This window comes from Cryptomeria japonica, chromosome 5 (genome assembly GCF_030272615.1).
Source record: "Cryptomeria japonica chromosome 5, Sugi_1.0, whole genome shotgun sequence".
NCBI classification, from domain to species: domain Eukaryota; kingdom Viridiplantae; phylum Streptophyta; class Pinopsida; order Cupressales; family Cupressaceae; genus Cryptomeria; species Cryptomeria japonica.
In genome coordinates, this window is record NC_081409.1 from 514,124,899 (window position 1) to 514,143,283 (window position 18,385).

The 18,385-nt window shown below is 37.5% G+C and overlaps 1 protein-coding gene across 1 annotated transcript in view; it reads left to right on the forward strand.

The window, feature by feature from the left end:
• Positions 1-18,385, forward strand: part of LOC131064871 (signal recognition particle subunit SRP54, chloroplastic) — a 213,632-nt gene that overhangs the window by 148,626 nt on the left and 46,621 nt on the right. The window contains exons 9-11 of the mRNA XM_057999170.2: positions 11,793-11,930; positions 12,050-12,193; positions 12,496-12,571. Of these exons, the coding sequence (XP_057855153.1) occupies positions 11,793-11,930; positions 12,050-12,193; positions 12,496-12,571 (358 nt within the window). The remainder of the gene's footprint in view (positions 1-11,792; positions 11,931-12,049; positions 12,194-12,495; positions 12,572-18,385) is intronic.

Sequence of the window (18,385 nt, forward strand, 5' to 3'; positions counted from 1 at the left end):
ATTTTGCCCTCACTTAAATCATTTTAAAATGATTTAATTAATTCTCCCCTTTCACTAAATTTTAGTCAGCAACATAATATTTGTCGTGGAAGCACATTATTATTTAAATTCCAAATGATTTAAATAGTAAACCCCTTTAAACTAGTTTGATAATGACATTGGGTTATCATGGTGTAAGCCGGGTTCCCTTGTGGGCTTGACACTAAAAATGTTTTTGTTTCTGAATAACCAAACCCTCGAACTGCCCCTGAATCACAATTACACACTTTCTAGACCCAAATCATTAAGCGGGTTATTTAAATTTGGCATTTGACGTCTTTGCACTAAGACCAAAACAACCCAAGTAGCCTCTGGAACTGCCTTCGAAAACTGGTCAAACATTATCCAAGTCCTGGAAACTGACATACATGCTGAGTGTTATATTGAGAATCAAAATGTCAAGTGGATCCGCATGACAACGTCTGAGGTGAGAAATATTAACACTCAAAGTTGCTCACCTGAGCCTTTTTTGAAATTGCACATTTAGAACTTGTTTGAACCTCACCAAAACATTGCTGCGAAAAAAATATCAAACTCTGCTATGGGAAACCACCACTAAGGGTGTAATGTCCCCTTTTCTGCTCTAGTTTTGTTTGGGGACCATTAGCCTATTCCGAAGACCTGTAGGCTAGTTGGAAGCAAAAATTAGGGTTTCCTACCTCTAGGAGGATGTTTCTGCATTTTCGAAGGCTTGCATGTTGGAATTTGTCAGTTTGGGTTTTGGATTCCTTCTGGGTTTTCAAAAAGCTTCGCAGTGAGGGTACAGGCATAGCAAGTTATGGAGTTTGTTTGACTTACTATTTTTAGTAAGTGGAGGTAGAAGTAGTTGAGTTCTCTAGGTTTTTTGTGAGCTGTGCGATGGTATAACATGCAAACCAATCTGAGGACCTTTTCGGACTTACTATTTTTAGTAAGTTTGCCAGCTGCTCAGAATGTGGTAAAAATCACTTTGGAAACACTTACTATTTTTAGCAGTATGCTATTTATAGTAAGTACTATTTTTGGCAGGGGTTCTCCAGCTCAGCTCAGTGGCTATTTCTGGCAGGATCCTGTGTTCACTCAGATGACTATTTTTAGTAGTTCAGTTCAGAGCTCCAACTCAGTTCAGTTTTGGTGATTTCTAGCATTTCAGTCCCCGACTCAATTTGGCAATAATCAGTATTTGAGGAGAAGGTATTTTTAATATACTAACACCTTAGGCATAAGGTTTTAATATTTGATTATTTTATGGATGGACAACTTAGGAAAAAGGAGAATACTATTTTTATCCTAAGTCTATTTGGTGAAATATTTTACCTTTATAATGGGGTGCCAAAATGCAGTTTAATTTTATAACTTATGGTTGGACGCCTTTGGAGGAAATTCTCATTAAAAAAGGTTTACACTTAGTGTTATTTTAGCATTGGCTAAAGTTGGCGTCCACTTGAGGGAATAATGTATTTGTTGCCAAATAAAATATTACTATTCCTTGGGCGATTTATTGTTGAGGAAAAATATTTTATAAAGTGAAATATTAATAAATGGAAAAATAAGTTAATTTTATAATATGTTTCACTTAGCTACCTTGGATGCCACATTATGATTTTATGGTCATTTTTATAAAGTATATTTGCTCCTATGAGAAGGTCAATTTGGAGAAAGGAGAAATGAAATGTAATTTGAAAATAATGTGAAGCAAATGTGCATTTGGGTTTGGCGTTCATTTGGAGGGAATGTGAATTTGAATTTGGAGACACAAAGTCTATAAATAAGAGCATTGGGCTCTTGTTTTTGGTATCCATGAATATTTGTAACGAAGTGTTGCCAAATTGGTGCCAGAGTTGAGCTTCGAAGTTGAGAGCTTCCTAGCAACCATTAGTTTCGTACTTGAAAGACAGTGCCTAGCTGATTATTTGTGACTATCTTTCATCCAGATAGATAGATTGTGCTAATTGAAGTGATTGGGAGATTTTCAGTTTTTGGTGTGTTGGGTGTGTTTCCAGTTGTAGGTTTTTCGACTATGTTGAAGGTGGTTTTTGCTCGTGGCTCCTTGTGTGCTTGACATGTGGTTCTGGGTACTGGCTCCATTTCTTCCTATACCTTGGGCAATAAAGCTCACCATTTTGCGGATCTTGAAAAGCTGATTTGGATTTTATGTAGCAAGTTGAACTTCCCAGCAGGGTCGTCCCCTTTCCTTGTCTGCCTCAGGTTGCATGCAGATTGTTTGTGGTGTTCGCGGTGCAGGTTTGAGGTTCTATTTGTGTTGTCAATGCTATATCTCTCATTTGCTTCTGTTTTTGTGCGATTCGGAGTTGATTTGGAGAAGTTATGAGCAATTTGTGGTGTCCGTAGCTTGCTGGTCTGTGTGTTTTCTGTGCATGTTATTGATTTTCAGAATTTCATAGTTGTGTGTTAGAAGAGCTTTTTGGTGTGAGTAGTCTAAGTTGGTTGGGGAGTGATTATCTATTATTGTTGCAGCTGTTAGACTTGTTATCAGCACTTGATTCTTCATTCTATATGATTTGTAATGCTAGTTAGTAGTACTAACAGCAAAGTTTTGTTATTTCTTAGTCCCATTGCATAAGTGGAAGAGGCTGGCTATGCCGCCTATATTTGGGATAGTGATATTTCATGTATTGATAATCCATAATGTGCGTTGTAAAGCTAGTTAGTAGTACTAACAACTATCTTTTGGATTATTGCTCGTAGTCCCACTGCGCAAGTGGAAGAGGCTGGCTTAGCCGCCTATTTTGAATATTTTGTAATACTGTCCTCTCGCTGCATAAGCGGTTGAGTTGATTGTAATGTTGTCCTCCTTCTGCATAAGTGATAGAGTGATTGTTGTTCAATTTCTTGTATTATCCTTGGCTGGTTTACCACCAAGTGATCTCCAATATTCTCCATATCCCACTAAAAAGTGGAAGGGGCTGGCTTGCCACCTAGATATTGTAAGCAGTTTTCAGTTATTGGCATCTAATGATCCCCTCAACACTGTATGCTCTCACCCTCCCAGATTGGGCTCTCGAGGTTTACTTTTAACAGTATTGTGATTATCTTTTCTAACCTTAACGGGTGCATTGTAGTGTTTGATGTGTTTAAAAAATCAAAAAAATTAAGGGGGATATTACAAAGGGAATCAATTCATTAAGGTACAAAGAGGATGTGTGCCAAGATGTTTTTCCTAATTCCATCAGATGTGCAAAATATTAATAGCCAAAGTTGACCACTCTGATATTTTCTAAAACATGCTGATATCAAACCTTTTGCAAAGTCAGTTTGATTTTGACCTTAAAAAAATACCAAACTGAATGCTGGGGTGCTGTAACCAGGCGAGGCTGTACATGAATATATAGAGAATCATGAGAACCAATCCATTTGACATGCAGATCATTGGGTCATGAAATATTAATCAAGTTGAAGGGTCACTTTGGCAGATTTAACAATGTTCTGGCAGCAAATCTGAGTAAATTGCATTTGGTTGACTTGGAAAAAATATCGAATGGAGTCCTGGTGTTCTATAAACTGACACAAGGGTACATTGAGATTTGGACAATCACAAGGAAATGATTGGTTTGACATGACAATCAACTGGTAGCAAAATATCACTCTTTGAAACTAGCTGCTCTGGCAAGTTTAACAGTGTGCAAACAGTAAACCTTCTCAGAACCTCCAAACTAGGTACTTCAAAAACTCATCAAATCTGATTCTGGGAAGTTGCAAATGGTCATGGACACTCACCAATAATGGATGAACATAATCCCAAATTGATTACTCATGACGATCAAAGGGTGTCAAGTTATTCATCTCCAAAGTGGGCTACTTGGAAAGATTTTGCAGGGGTATTTTTGAATGTTGCAATCAGTTTCCTCATCATGGGCCCTTCAAATTTTGCCAAATTTTGAAGGTCCCAACATGAGTAAAGCTCAAAAAAGTTTGTTGCCATTGTGTGGCTGTTGCTGAAGTAGCTGCAACATCGTTGATAGGTGTCTCAAGTGCCTAAATAGGTGGATCAAGCTGTGTATGTGAGGAAACCACCTTTGCTGGATGACCAACCTCATTTTTTGCCTCCTTACGTGCAGTCACTTTTGCCTCCCATTTAGTTGTCTCCCTCTCCAACTCAGCTAAGTGATTGTCAGTAAAGAATGGATCCACATAAACATTAACATCATCAAGCTCAACAATCCAATATGCTAAACATGGATCAATGTCATCTAGGTTAAGTGCTTCATGTGAAGCCTAGCCTTGTAGCTTATTTTTCAAACAATCCAAGGTTGTATTGCACATAGACAAGGTCATTCAAGCACCTTTGAGTCAACCTATTGCACTTTTCTGTGTGAATGGCCTCTAAAACACTCCAGTTGCGCTCACAAGCAAAAGCACTACAAGACTGTGATAATATGTAGATGGCAAGCTTTTGAAGATTAGGCACTATGGCACCATAGTCTTCCCACCACAAATCTGCAAAGATAACATGGTAAATATTTTAATAAATTTAAAGAGTGAAATAAATGGTAAAATAAAGATAAACACGCTTTTTTTACCTGGTAGCAGGGTGACTCTCCTGCGAGTGCAATCAAGTACAGAAAACAATGGCCTGCTATCCTTCTTATAATTATGTAACTCATCAAGTATAACATCTCCAAGGTTTTCATCATCAACTAATCTTTGAATACATGTGTTGAGGCCAACAAGAACCTCTTCATTTGCTTTGAAAGTAGGGGAGAAATAAAACTTGGGGTTTAAAAAGTAGGTAGCAACATGAATATGTTGCTGGAGTTGTCAGTTGCACCTCAAATCAATTATGTGCCTTATCGGTTCATATTTGGTCTTGTTTGACCCATACAAATGTCGAACCGCCTCTTTGGCCTTATCCATGGCCTCATGTAGATACGCCATGGGGTTTTGATTTGCATCCACCATTCGTAGAACCTGTTGGAACCCTAAATTTTGCAATTTTTAGAATTCCAGATTCCAAGACAAGGAATAAGAAAAATTCTAAATATATATATATATATTGAATAGGTACAAGTAATATGTTTTATATTTGTTGCACAATATGAAACTATAACATAAACACAATAATGGGCATAAAAAAGGGATTGTGAAGCACCAAAGGGGGTATTTACATCATGTAAAGACCATTTATCCATTATATACCCATAAAATAGCCTTAAAATACCTCTAATATGCCTAAACAACTTGTAAAGTGACAATTAATTACATAAACTAAGGCAATTTCGGGATTTGGAATTATTTTTATTTAAAAGGGGGGTGTCTTTTCATCCAAAGGGGTATGAAAACCATTCAACCACATATATATGTGTGATGTAAAATGTAAAAGAAAAAGATAGAGATACAAGAGGTGGAGGCAATTTTGTACTTTTAAACTTTTTATCAAAAATAACCAGTTACATTTTGTTTCTCATATGTGTTGAGAGTTAACATATTTTCAGAAGGCAGTTGCTTGTGATATTATCTAAAGGAGATAAGGTTATTTGTCTTCTTCCAGTAAAGTTTTGTGTTTAATATTGTAGATTTGGATAAAAAAAGATTTACTTGTGAATTGTAATTGTTCCTGGTATTTCTTCCTTGGATGGTCTCTCAAAGTTAGGGTTAAATTCATTCAAGCGGTTTACAATATAGACATTGAAGTAGAGCTCATAAGAAACAGTAACTGACAGACTCGTCGAGAGGGGATGGGTTTAAAAACTGTCTCATAAGTTTACACAATAAGTCCTGAAGAAATATAAGACTCTATAGCCCAAATAAGAGGAAAGGCACTGATCATTTGTAAACAAACCCTTTAACCATCCCAATTACCCTTTACTTTTAAGCATTAGGATTAGTAGAGTAGGTATAGTAAGGTAATTTAGCCAAAGTGTAACATATATACCTTTGTAAGATACATAGATAAATACACACATCTGAAATCAATCTGTTTGAGAAACTTATGCCATTCTGAGACTAGGAGATATTAGATTAAGACACTAAATCTGCTATACAAAGCATTAGTTGAAGGAACAACTAGTGAGTAGGTATACCCGCCTAGGTCCCGCAGAGCCTAAAGTGAGAGAGTTAGTAACCAAATAGGTTCACTCTATAAGTTGGCCAAGTCAATTGGAGGGTTTGATCATAGGAGTTGGCATTTCCTTAGAACCTATCCAATCTGTTGATTTGAGACCCAACAGAACCCTCATCAACTGTTCCAACTCCTAGATTCAAAAAATTTAACAAAATCAACAAATTGTAATATTAGAAAATTAAAAAACAAATCATCAATCAAAGTTACATTGATGACTTCCTCCATGAATTTGGCAAATTTATCATAAAAAGTGGCCTTCACAACCTTCTTTGTTCCAGGCTTCTTAGAAAAAGGGCTCTCAAACCATCTTTCACTCACAAACATCCACTTCAAGCTGGGAAATGTAGCTAATTGCTTTGCAAGGTGAGGAAATTAGTGGCAAAACATGTGACTCTTGATTACACGAGATCCCTGCCATCAATTTGTTGTATCATAACCAGGATCCATGTGTGGTCGTAGATGCACTTTGTGATATCCCTTCCATCTTCAACCACATTCTTCATCCAGCTTAGTTCCCCTATGTCTTTAAGGAGCAAGTCAAGGCAATGGACAACACAAGGGCTTCAAATTAATGTTGGATGCCTAGCTTGTAGAAGTTTGTCGACTGCCACATATGCATTTGCATTATTGGTCACAATCTAAATGACATTTTGCACTTCCACGTTTATTCACATCTCATCCAACATGTTGTACAAGGTCTCTGCATTTTTCACTTAATTGGAGACATCAATTGATTTTAAAAATAACAATTGTGCCCCTGAAGCAACTAGAATGTTGATGAGTGTCCTATTCTTGCCATTCGTCCATCCATTAGATAAAATGCCAAAATGGTGCAGCCATTCTTTTCCCAAATTCTCCTTTGTTCTTCTACTAGTTGGTTTGTGTTTTGGACCCCATCCTGCAATAATGGTCCACTCAACTCATGACAACTTGGGGTCGTGAACCTCTTACTTGCCATGGTCAATTCAGTGACCAATTGCACACAATATGGACTAGAAGCAACATTGAACAAAATATTATTGTAGTACCAAAATTTAGCACATGCTAACTTTGCATGATGTTGCAAGTTTTTATTCCATGAAGTACCTTGTAATCCAGGTTGTGCACCAGGAGTGTTACGGGCAACAAAAAAGTTAGACATATGGCTGCCTGCCCCCGCACTTCCCAATCTTGTAAAACTGAAATCTGCCATTGGGGCTATCATTGCCTCTATAGTCCTCTTTTTATATGCCTTCTTTTTCTCATATGCTGGAAGCATTGCTTATGCCTCCCTCTGAACCTCTTGAAAACACTTGTCACATGGCGTAATATTAATTCCAATGATCTGTGCAAAGTGATATTTGAGTCAGTTTATGCCACTGCTCATAGACTTCATGCAATGGTTACAGATAACTTCTCCTTGCACTGCACTTGGTGTCTCATGTTTCCAGCAAGGATGCCTCTTTCTGCCACCAGCTGTACTTGCAAAAGCCATTGTCTTTTATAAAAATATACGAATGAAACCTAGCAAAAGAGAGGAAACATAAAAAATTAGAGAGGCTTCTGATTTTGTAGCCAGATTTATCATAGTATAGGTATAATAGATTTGACATTGAAATGAATATTAATTGTTTCACTTTCAGTCCAAGCAGCAAAAATAGCACAAAAAAGAAACAAAAGACTCTTCCCTTTCATTCCGAGCACTAAAGATCAGATTTTAGAAGCATACGCAACATTTAAAAGGGATGTATTTGGTCATCCGAGAAAGAGCTAATTCACCATTTCTTTGAATTGATAAAACACAGATTTTAAGGGGGCCAAATTCAATAGAAAAGAGTTGCTCACAACTGTTTCTTATTCTATAAAGTTATAAGGTTTTTGTTCCCTTCATGATGGCCAACTATGGTTGCAGTTGACAAAATTCATGTAAATCTGAAATTTTAAAATTGAGCTGAAATAAAATTTAAAATCAGAAAATCTGATTTTCAAATTATTTAAGATTAAAATTTGAATTTAAAAAAAAAAGAATTATAATAATTTGGATGGCAAAGTAAACTGGTACAAGTCTGTTATACCATTTTCGAAGGTAGACGATTTCTATAATCATATGTGCTCCTACAAACTTCGACTTATTTGATCCCTATCTAGTTTTTCCTTAAAATGCTATGATGGGAACTTCAGGCAAGTTTTCTATGATACAAATTTATTCAAATTGGGAGACCATAGCCTATAAGCCCTATCCTATACATCTATTTGTTATACTATCCATCTGTTGGTGAATAAACACAATGCCTATATAACTCTAATTCTTCACAGAAACTTCCAAAGCGAATGCGATTTGCAGGGGCTGTGACAAAGAAGCCAGAAGGTATTCAAATATATGAAGTTATGTATTAAATATTATAACATTGCATACCAAAATAGTTGTAGAATACAAGTTATTTGCAGATTTCTTTATGAATGCTGACTTCTGTTCTTATTCGATGAGTGCAAATTAGATAATGATTTCTGATCTTCTTTTCCTGATTCAATGCCCTTTCAATTATGTATACCTTTTCTTGATGAATCGCTGCCCTTGGGCTGCTCTACTTCACATAATCTTTCATTGGTTGGCTTGCTGATCCTTCACATATGTTTCTGCATCTAAACCTGCTCTTCCCGTGCTCTCAATCTGCCCTTTTCGTTTTCTCTAAATAAAATTATCTTACATTGTGTTGCTTGTTTTTATCACCGCATTTTATCTCCCTTTATAACACATCAAAAAGGTACGATTTCTCCAAGAGAGGTGACCTCTTTAGGTGGGTCGGCCTTAGTAACAAATATTTTATTTATTTATGTGAGTTGGCCCTTTGACAAAAAGCTCCATCGGCCACCTAAAATCATTTATGCTTGCCACCTAGGAGGACTTATTCTGAGTCGGCCCTAGGAAATTAATCCTGAGTTAGCCTCTAGAAAACTTTTATGCTCATCATTCAAGCATTATTATAAAGTGAGGCTATGATTTGTTTTTGTGTGAAATGTTTTATGACGGGGGCATGACATGACCTATACCATATTTTGCCAATAAAGAGGCCTAAAACAAATAAAATAAACAAAATAAGCTCTATATAATTTAGAGTTTACATTTTACATACCTCTAAATTCAAAATTTCAAGAGACAAAGGAATCAAACAATATGTTTTAAAGCAAAAACAATAAAAAATTATTCGGCTGAAATGGAATGGAACAATGAAATAAAAATTCCTTGATTGCACTCCTTACTACAATGTTCTTGTTTTGTCGCAATCCATGCTCTTAAGCAATGGTTGCAAATCTGAATTAGTGCATGGTACAATATATGAATCTAGTCTAGATCACAAACTCTAGGACCAACACTAGTTCTAGTGCTAGCACCACCATTGGAACAATAAAATCAAGAGTCTTCATGAAAGGTTTCCATCTATTCGCGTTGCCTTTTTATTTAATTTGTTTTATTAGTCATAGGTCTCTAAATAGGCTTTGTAACATTGGGCACAATTTTGGGAGGTGTAGATAATATTCGATATGGAATATTAGAACCATTTGAGAACAATGTGTTTTGAGTACATTTTCTATTACATGCAGTTAGTCAAGTAGACTCTAGATACCCTTTCTATCTACTTCATGACTTTTCTGCATACATGCAGCTCTAGAAGTACAGTTAATTGACAATACATACAACTATAGTGTTTAACATTACTTTGGCCAGAGCATTCATAATTATATCTCCTATGAACAAAAATATGAGTCATTTATTCACAACACAACTATCTCACGCTTGACTAAATATGATCACCACTTAAATTATTTTTTCTTTCCCACTTCAGTTATAATGGGTACAACAGTTTCTGACCTAGGAAACATGGTTTCTTAACTAAGTGGATGATAGACTTAAAACGATTAAACTTATATAGTCACCCTTTATTTAATAAAATTAGCTTGTCTTTAATCCTTGATGATTTTCATCAGTCTTCATCTGTCTGGTGAATTTACATGAGTCCCCACCATAACATGTACTGGACTCACATGTAACTTAACTGGACAATCTCTAGTCCAAACACAAACTGGATACATCTAGGAACGATTTACAACTCACAAAAATCCCTATATAATATAACATAATAAGTAGTCAAAATTTCTATGACAAGTTTTTCAATAAGGTTGACATTACAAATTACTACAATTTAGAAATCATTCAATGTTTTCACATAATTTCTAGTGCATTCATAATCTTGGAACAAGTCAATTCTTTTCACTGGTTGTACAATCAAAATTTACTAGTTAAAGTTTCTCCAAGGAACTGATCTATAGTTAAATCTAGACTGCCTAATGAGCAGTAGATAACAATTAAATCTGTGATAATCAATTGAAGTCCTATTTAAGAAACTATGAGCATTTGACCAACGAGACAATGCATCCCTTCACAAGTTATCACTTTCACTAATAAGAGAGAAATTTGCTCTCAATCTATCACAATGTGTTGATTGACTACTTGCTAAAATGTTACACAAAAAATTCTACCTTTAAAATAAATGAGCTAATCTTCAACAAGACTACGGCAGAATTCAGCTCTATAAAACCCTGGTATTCAGGATTATAGAGACAAGTTGGATATTGTCAATTTAGATTGTTTACTCTTTCTTAATGGTGTCATTATGTCATATGTGGCAAAGTCTGCAAATCTAAATCGATGTTTCAATCTTCATACGTTGGGGACATGATCACATACTTTATCTAGGTGAATACCAAACTTCTTATCCTATCTTTTCTTCATGGGCCTAATCACAAAAAATTGAAATTTGTCTTCTAGTTAATTCTTAGAAAGTCTAATACATCATGAGTTTGTATATTTACTAACTAAACCTAGTAATAACATATTTAGTAACAAATATTTGCTGTATTGCCAATATTGTTCAATACTAACCTATTACTTACATGTATTATAGCGATATGAATTCTCCTATCAATATCTAATAGGAGCTAAGTCTCATATTCTCATTTTTGTGATTCACAAGATAAATGAATAATGTATTATTTATAATTACTAGTCCAAGTATAGACAAAATTCATTACTTAGTAGGTGTCATTCACCTAAGGTTTGCAATAAGGGTTTATTATGCTTGGCTATTTTAGAGACGTGGGCTCCAAGATGCACTTCATCTTCATAGTTTTGTGCTTTAGCAACTATGTACATTGAACATTTGAGAAGTGTTTGATCAGCTTTAGCTTTATATTTTTTTTGTTTTTGAGTTGGACATTTCATTCAAGCTAGTAGAAACCTTTTTCCTGTCTTGACTGCTGTTCCTGGAAATGTGTACGCCTTTTTCTTCCTTCTCTATGGTAGGAGAGTAATATTTATTCCATACATTTCCTAAAAGAATTTCCTTAAATTGAAAGTGCATTAAGGCTTAAAGATGCCTAACTTCTGAATAGTCTTTAGATTTTCTTATGTCTTTTTTTGAAGCTGTTCTGCTTGTCACCCTAGCCAAATAAATGAAAAAGAAACACTTTGCAAGACAACTCTCATTGAATTTCTTCTCTGTTATAGCTTCTGACTATCGTTTCCAGTGAAATAGTGCCTATAATTCAAGGCCATTTTCCAGTGCTCTTCTTTCATCCAGTGCAATTCCTCATGCATTTTTAAGCACTATCTACATTCTAATTGAATGGGAATTTGAATAAAACTTTTCCACAGGTATCTGGAAAACCCATCAAATTTGTTGGGCAAGGAGAACGCATGGAAGATCTTGAACCTTTCTATCCTGATCGCATGGCTAGCCGCATCTTAGGAATGGGAGATGTTCTCACATTTGTGGAAAAGGCGCAGGAAGTTGTGCGTTGACCTATAGCATTCTAATTGGCATTTATGTTGGAGAGGTTGCAAAAATGATAAGTATCTTGTAAGCAACAAGATGTTAATTGGTTATTGTAATTTGTGATAATGGTTAACAGATGAAACAAGAAGAGGCAGAGGAATTAGAAAAGAAGATCATGCAGTCGAAATATGATTTTAATGACTTCCTTAAGCAGACCCGTTTTGTTGCACGCATGGGTTCTATGAATCGTGTGATTGGAATGATCCCAGGGATGGGGAAGGTATGCCATGTTTCTTTATTAAAAGGATTGTTCAAAATTCTCTGCAGGATGCGATTGTGGTCATCAACTCTGAAAGATGACTTTTTCATATTACTTTTAATTTTATTGATTGGATGGTTGGATTTTTTAATAGAATAAGATAATACTTAAAAAAATTCTAAAGCAAAACAAAACAGGAACAATAATTGATAAAGGGAAGGGACATCATTGAGAAAACATGGATATTTTCCAAACTTGAATTAAGATCTTAGTTTTTGTAAAAACAACTGAGAATTTACAGTCAATTTATGTATGATGAACAGGTAACCCCTGCACAGATTCGTGAGGCAGAGAAGAGTCTGAAAATTGTAGAATCAATGATCAATGCAATGACTGAAGGTATGGTTTATTCCGAGGCTTACTGTATTAAAAGGAATGGTCATTTATTCCTGGCCATATAGTTCAGCACGGGCTGCTACAATTCCAAACTGTTAGCAGTATATGCTCTCTAGATCTTTCTTTACTGGTTTTTAAATGCTTTTTCTCACCACTGATACATTTATGGTTTATTTGGTTACTAAGCCCCCTTGCCTATATAGAAGGTAACTGCTACCATATTTTCAAATGTGGAAGAAATAACCAAGGTCTTATAGTTTGAGAAAATAGGAGTCGGTCATTGGATTTGAAGAATTAAAAATTAGAGATTACTGCTAATGTTAGAGAAAATGCATAAATGAATGAATACTGTAATGGGAAAATGGAAAGGTAACTGTCAGAAATGGGAAAACTAGTTTTATTTATAAGTTCAAATACCACCAGAGTGAAACGCTTATAGAGGGTCATCATTTGTTTTAAAAACAATGAACATTGATGGTATTGCAAACTTCATGTCAAAACTTAAGTAATCATGTTGAAATTCGTTTTACAAGTGAAGAAATGTAGATCCATCAAATCCTTGAGCAGCAACTAATTGCTATTCCTCTAGTCCGTTAGACAACATTGAGAGGCCGAAAAGGTTTCTGGGACCTATCCCTACAATGTTATTTAAAGGGAGATCAGATGAAATAAATGAACAAATGTTACTGATATCAACCAAAACATAATGTTAGCTACAGATATATTCACAAAACTATACAGATTCAATGCTCACGATGTAGCTTTGCAATCCTAAGCAACAACCCCTGAGCTAAGGAGTGTTTCAGATATCACTATTATGACAGTAAATATGTTGGCCTTTTATATCCATAGCACAGAGAGCTGGTAAATGTGGTGTTTGTTCAAGCTGATCCCAAAAGGGTTTGGGGGATACATGGGATTCCATACATGAGGAGGGATGGGTGCAGGGAGGGTCTGGGTAGGTGGATGGAGGTTTGTTGCTCTTTGTAAATGTATCATATAAGATTTATTGCTGAAGATGTTAATCAATTGGATTAAGCTCATAGCTTTGAGGCTTGTCCAACCTGAGCAAACAGGTTTTGTGAAGGGAAGATTCATTTAGGAGAGCTTTCATTGCTTACACAGAAGTATTGCATTGAAAGATCCCAAATGGATCCTTTTGCTGTTGCTGCTGTAAATTCTTAATTAAACATACTATATTTTTGTAATTTTCCGGTTATCTTATAGAATAGACAGAAGTTGCAGAAAGGGATTGTTTCTTTTTGGGTTTTGATGTTATAAGTAAAGTAATTGATAAATAGCAACAACTGTGAAATAAAACAGTAAACAATGTTCATATGTAAGAACACTTAAGCAATCTAAAAATACTGCAAATCATACCAGGCAAATAACCTAGTTTTGTATTCAGCAAGAATCCATACATTTATTTGGAGCTGTTCTCAATCTGGATTGATGCCAGATGGAGGAATATTACTGGCAACGAACAAGGAAGACCAAATAAGTTGAATACAACCCTTCAAGCCAACATACAAACAAGGCGTGGTTGCAGAGGAGGTGTGGAAGCTGCTGCAAATCACGTGCCAGCTGAAATAGACCAGCCGCCCTGTTGAAACCCCCAATATGCACGCTGAATCTTCAGGCCAAGAAGATGTGTCTTCTACCTCTGACAATCTTTGTGCAATCCTGGATAAATCCACTGTCAACTCCTGCTGAGGGCTACATCCCAGCAAGTTCAGACCTGGGGTTTACGTCCTAGACCAAAATCACTCTTCCAGAGCAATTCCCAAATTCGCAAGTTTCAAAATGATCAAAGATGCTATCCATTAGGTTTTCATCTCCTTATAACTCCTTTCCCTTTGCAAGTCGAACCCTAAAGAATAATAAAGCTTGTGCTTTATAATTAAAGTGACACTTTCCCAATTATGGCGTCAAACTATAGAAAAATATCACTTTATTGCGAATAAATAGCTTCAAGCATCCAAAAAGACTTCGGGAGGTGAGAATCATGTAGCAAAGTTCAAGACCTTTCCAACGAGCTATAACACATAGGCATATCAAACCAGATGAAGCCAAAAACCCCTTATTACTCCGAAATGGCTATATACATAGCCTTATTTTAATTTATTTAATCGCTAACTTAGGAAATATTTAAATATATTAAAATATTTCCATAGATCCAATAATAGCCCAAAATAACCAACCAAACATGAATTTGACTTTGTCACCTGTCTGTGACTGATGCCCGACAAGATGGGCCAACTGGCAGTCCCATCCCTAAAATCTAGGGATGCTCCTAGAAACTAGGAAACACACCCAATCTTCCTGAAACTGAAACCATGGTATGGTCCCGTGGAACCTCAAATAGGGAAACTGCCACAACCTCCTAAAAAGTAGGGAATCTCCCTAAAATCAAGGAACTGCTCCCAACGGCCCACAAACTGCCTGAAGCACCAACTCCGGATATTGAATACCTATGTGAGTCTCTATCCACCACTGCCAGTCTACGAGACCCCCATAATAGGCTAACTCACATGTCTCTACTAGACAAACTAAAGAGGGGACATGACAGTCCTCCCCTCTCGGAGATGCTTGCCCACAAGCAACTGCAATGCTGGATGCTGCAAAATAGCCTCTCCCTCCCAAGTGGCATCCTCTATAGGGAGACCCCTCCAGCAGACCAAGTACTCCCGAATTACCCTGCTTCTCAGCCGGCGTTCCCTCACCTCCATGATCTCCTCAGGAACCAAAGTCAACTTACCTTCCTCATCCAAGGGAGGTAGATCAGGGGATGCTACAATATGTTGCCCCAGTGCCTTTTTTAGACAGGACACGTGGAACATATTATGAATCTGACTGTCAGGTGGTAACTCAATCTCATAGGCAACCTCTCCAACACGCCTGAGTACCCTGTATGGCCTATAAAACTGATGCTTGAGCTTCTCAGCCCCACCCCTTTTAAGGTTGCTTTGTTGGTAAGGCTGTAGACGTAGGAAAACCATGTCATCCACCTCAAATGCCCTCTCAGTCCTATGTCGATAAGTGTAGATTTTTTGTTGATTTTGTGCATGCTGCAAATTCTCCTTGAGAGATCTCATAATATCCTGGTTCTCCTGTAACCAATCCTGCGCCAAAGGTGCCCTGCTGTCACCTACAACCAAATCCACAAAAGATAGTGCATCGTAAACATATAGGGCTCTGAAAGGAGTCATACCAATAGACATATGGTGTGTAGTATTATAACAATACTCGCCCAAGTACAACCAACGCATCCATGCCTTCTGTTGTCCTAACACATAGTTGCGCAAATACCCCTCAACCCACTTATTAACTATCTCGGTCTGCCCATCTGTCTGGGGGTGGTAGCTAGTGCTGGGTGTCAACTCCGTGCCTGCGAGCCTGAAAAGTTCTTGCCAGAAAGAACTCATGAACCTGCTATCCCTGTCACTCACTATGGTCTTGGGGAGACCATGGAGCCTAAACACCTTGCTGAAAAATAGCTCGGCTACCTGAGATGCTGTGAAATCAACTGCAATCGGAAAGAAGTGGGCATACTTAGTTAACCTATCCACCACGACATAGATACAATCTTTCCCCTGAACCCGAGGAAGACCTGTAATGAAATCCATAGGGATCCTTGTCCACTTCTGTTCCGGTATAGGTAAGGGCTGCAACAACCCAGTAGGGAAAGTATGCTCCGACTTATTCTGCTGACAAGTCATACACTCGCGGACATGACGTAGGACATCATTTTTGAGACCCTTCCAGGAGAATCTCTCCCGAACTGCCCTGTAAGTCTTACCATACCCTAGGTGTCCTGCTATAGGAGTATCATGGTAAGCATGCAAAATTTGTTCCTTCAACTGAGCACTAGGGAGAAGATATACCCTGCTTTTGTAGTAGATGACATCATCAACCACACTGTACTTGTCATCCAGTACCAATCCATCCATGACCTCACAAGCATGCTGATCTTTGGAATACTCAACTAAAAGTTGAGACTTCCAATCTGCTGAAATCTCACTTAATGAGCATAGGGCAGCAAGTGATGGTCTTCTAGAAAGTGCATCAGCAACAGTATTATTCTTTCCTTTAATGAATTTGATGTAAAAATCATAAGCCTAAATCTTGCTTACCCATTTTTGCTGACGATCATTGAGCTCTGTCTGATCAAGGAAATATTTCAGACTGTTGTGGTCAGTTCTCACCACGAATTTGCTGCCAACAAGATACTGTCTGAATTTGGCTAATGCATGCATAACAGCCAACATTTCCTTATCGTATGTAGAATACAACCTCTCATTATCTCGCAGCTTCCTAGTCTCGTAAACAATGGGATGTCTGTTTTGCATCAAAACCGCCCCTATGCCCATGCCTGAAGCATCACACTCAAGTACAAATGGCCGCGAGAAGTCTGGGAGTTCCAAGACCGGGCAAGTGCTCATAACCTCCTTGAGTCTGTCAAAGACCCCTTTTGCTTGTTCTGTCCATCTGAAAGCCCCCTTCTTCATGAGATCGGTCAAAGGTGCTGCTAACTGTGAAAAACCTCCAATGAACTTCTTGTAATAACCACATAAGCCAAGGAATCCACGTAACTCGGTGATATTCCTGGGGGAGGGCCAATCTCGGATTGCCTGAATCTTCTCCTCATCCACTTTCACTCCATTAGCACTGATCACATGCCCCAAATATAAGATCTCTGTAAGTCCAAATTCACATTTGGACAACTTAGCAAATAGAGACTGACTCTCCATAATGCTAAGTACCTCCTCAAGGTGCTTGATATGATCCTCCCATGTATGGTTGTAAATCAGTATATCATCAAAAAATACTAGAACCGATTTCCTCAACTGCTTGTTGAAGATATGGTTCATGCATGACGGAAAAGTAGTCGGTGCATTGGTAAGGCCAAAAGGCATCACCAAGAACTCATAATGCCCATAATGACAGCGAAAGGCAGTCTTGTGTACGTCCTCAGCTCGTACACGAATCTGATGATAGCCTGAATGAAGATCAATCTTGGAGAAGTAGATGGCTCCATGAAGCTCATCCAACAACTCATCAATGCGTGGAATAGGATATCTGTTCTTGATTGTCTACTTGTTCAATGCCCTGTAATCTATACACATCCACAGTGTTCCATCCTCCTCCTTCACAAGCACCACAGAAGAAGCAAAGGGACTAGAGCTAGGGCGAATGAAGCCCATGTCCAACAGCTCATGAATAGTCTTCTCAATCTCATCCTTATATGCTCTAGGATGACAATATGGAGTGATAATTACTAGCTTAGCTTCGTCCTCCATCTCTATCCCATGCTCAAACCCTCTATCCGAAGGTACACAAGGAGGTATGTCACCAAAAACTCTGCCATGCCGGTCCATAATCGACTGAATATCAACATGAAATGCCCTGCCATCCTGAGGTGTAGGTGTCTTGGACTTCACAAAATAACACGTAGCCCAAATCACATCATCATGTCTGATGATAGACTCCATCCTGTGCGAAGACACCTCTTTAGGCCCACCATATGAAGCTGACCTCAAAATGACCTTCTTCCCTCCAGACAGGAACTCTAACTGCATGAGATGGTGATCAATAATATATCTCCCAATACCTTGTAACCACTACATGCCCAAAATCACATCATAGTCCTCCAAGGGTAGCACATAGAAGTCATCTATCAAGGTATAATCTCCCATCTGAATGCTAAGCTCTGGACTCCGCTTAGTACAGCCCAAAACTGCACCATCCGCAACCTTCACTCCAAAACCATCAGACACCTTAGATTGTAACCCACGCCTCTCAACTAACTTCTGATCA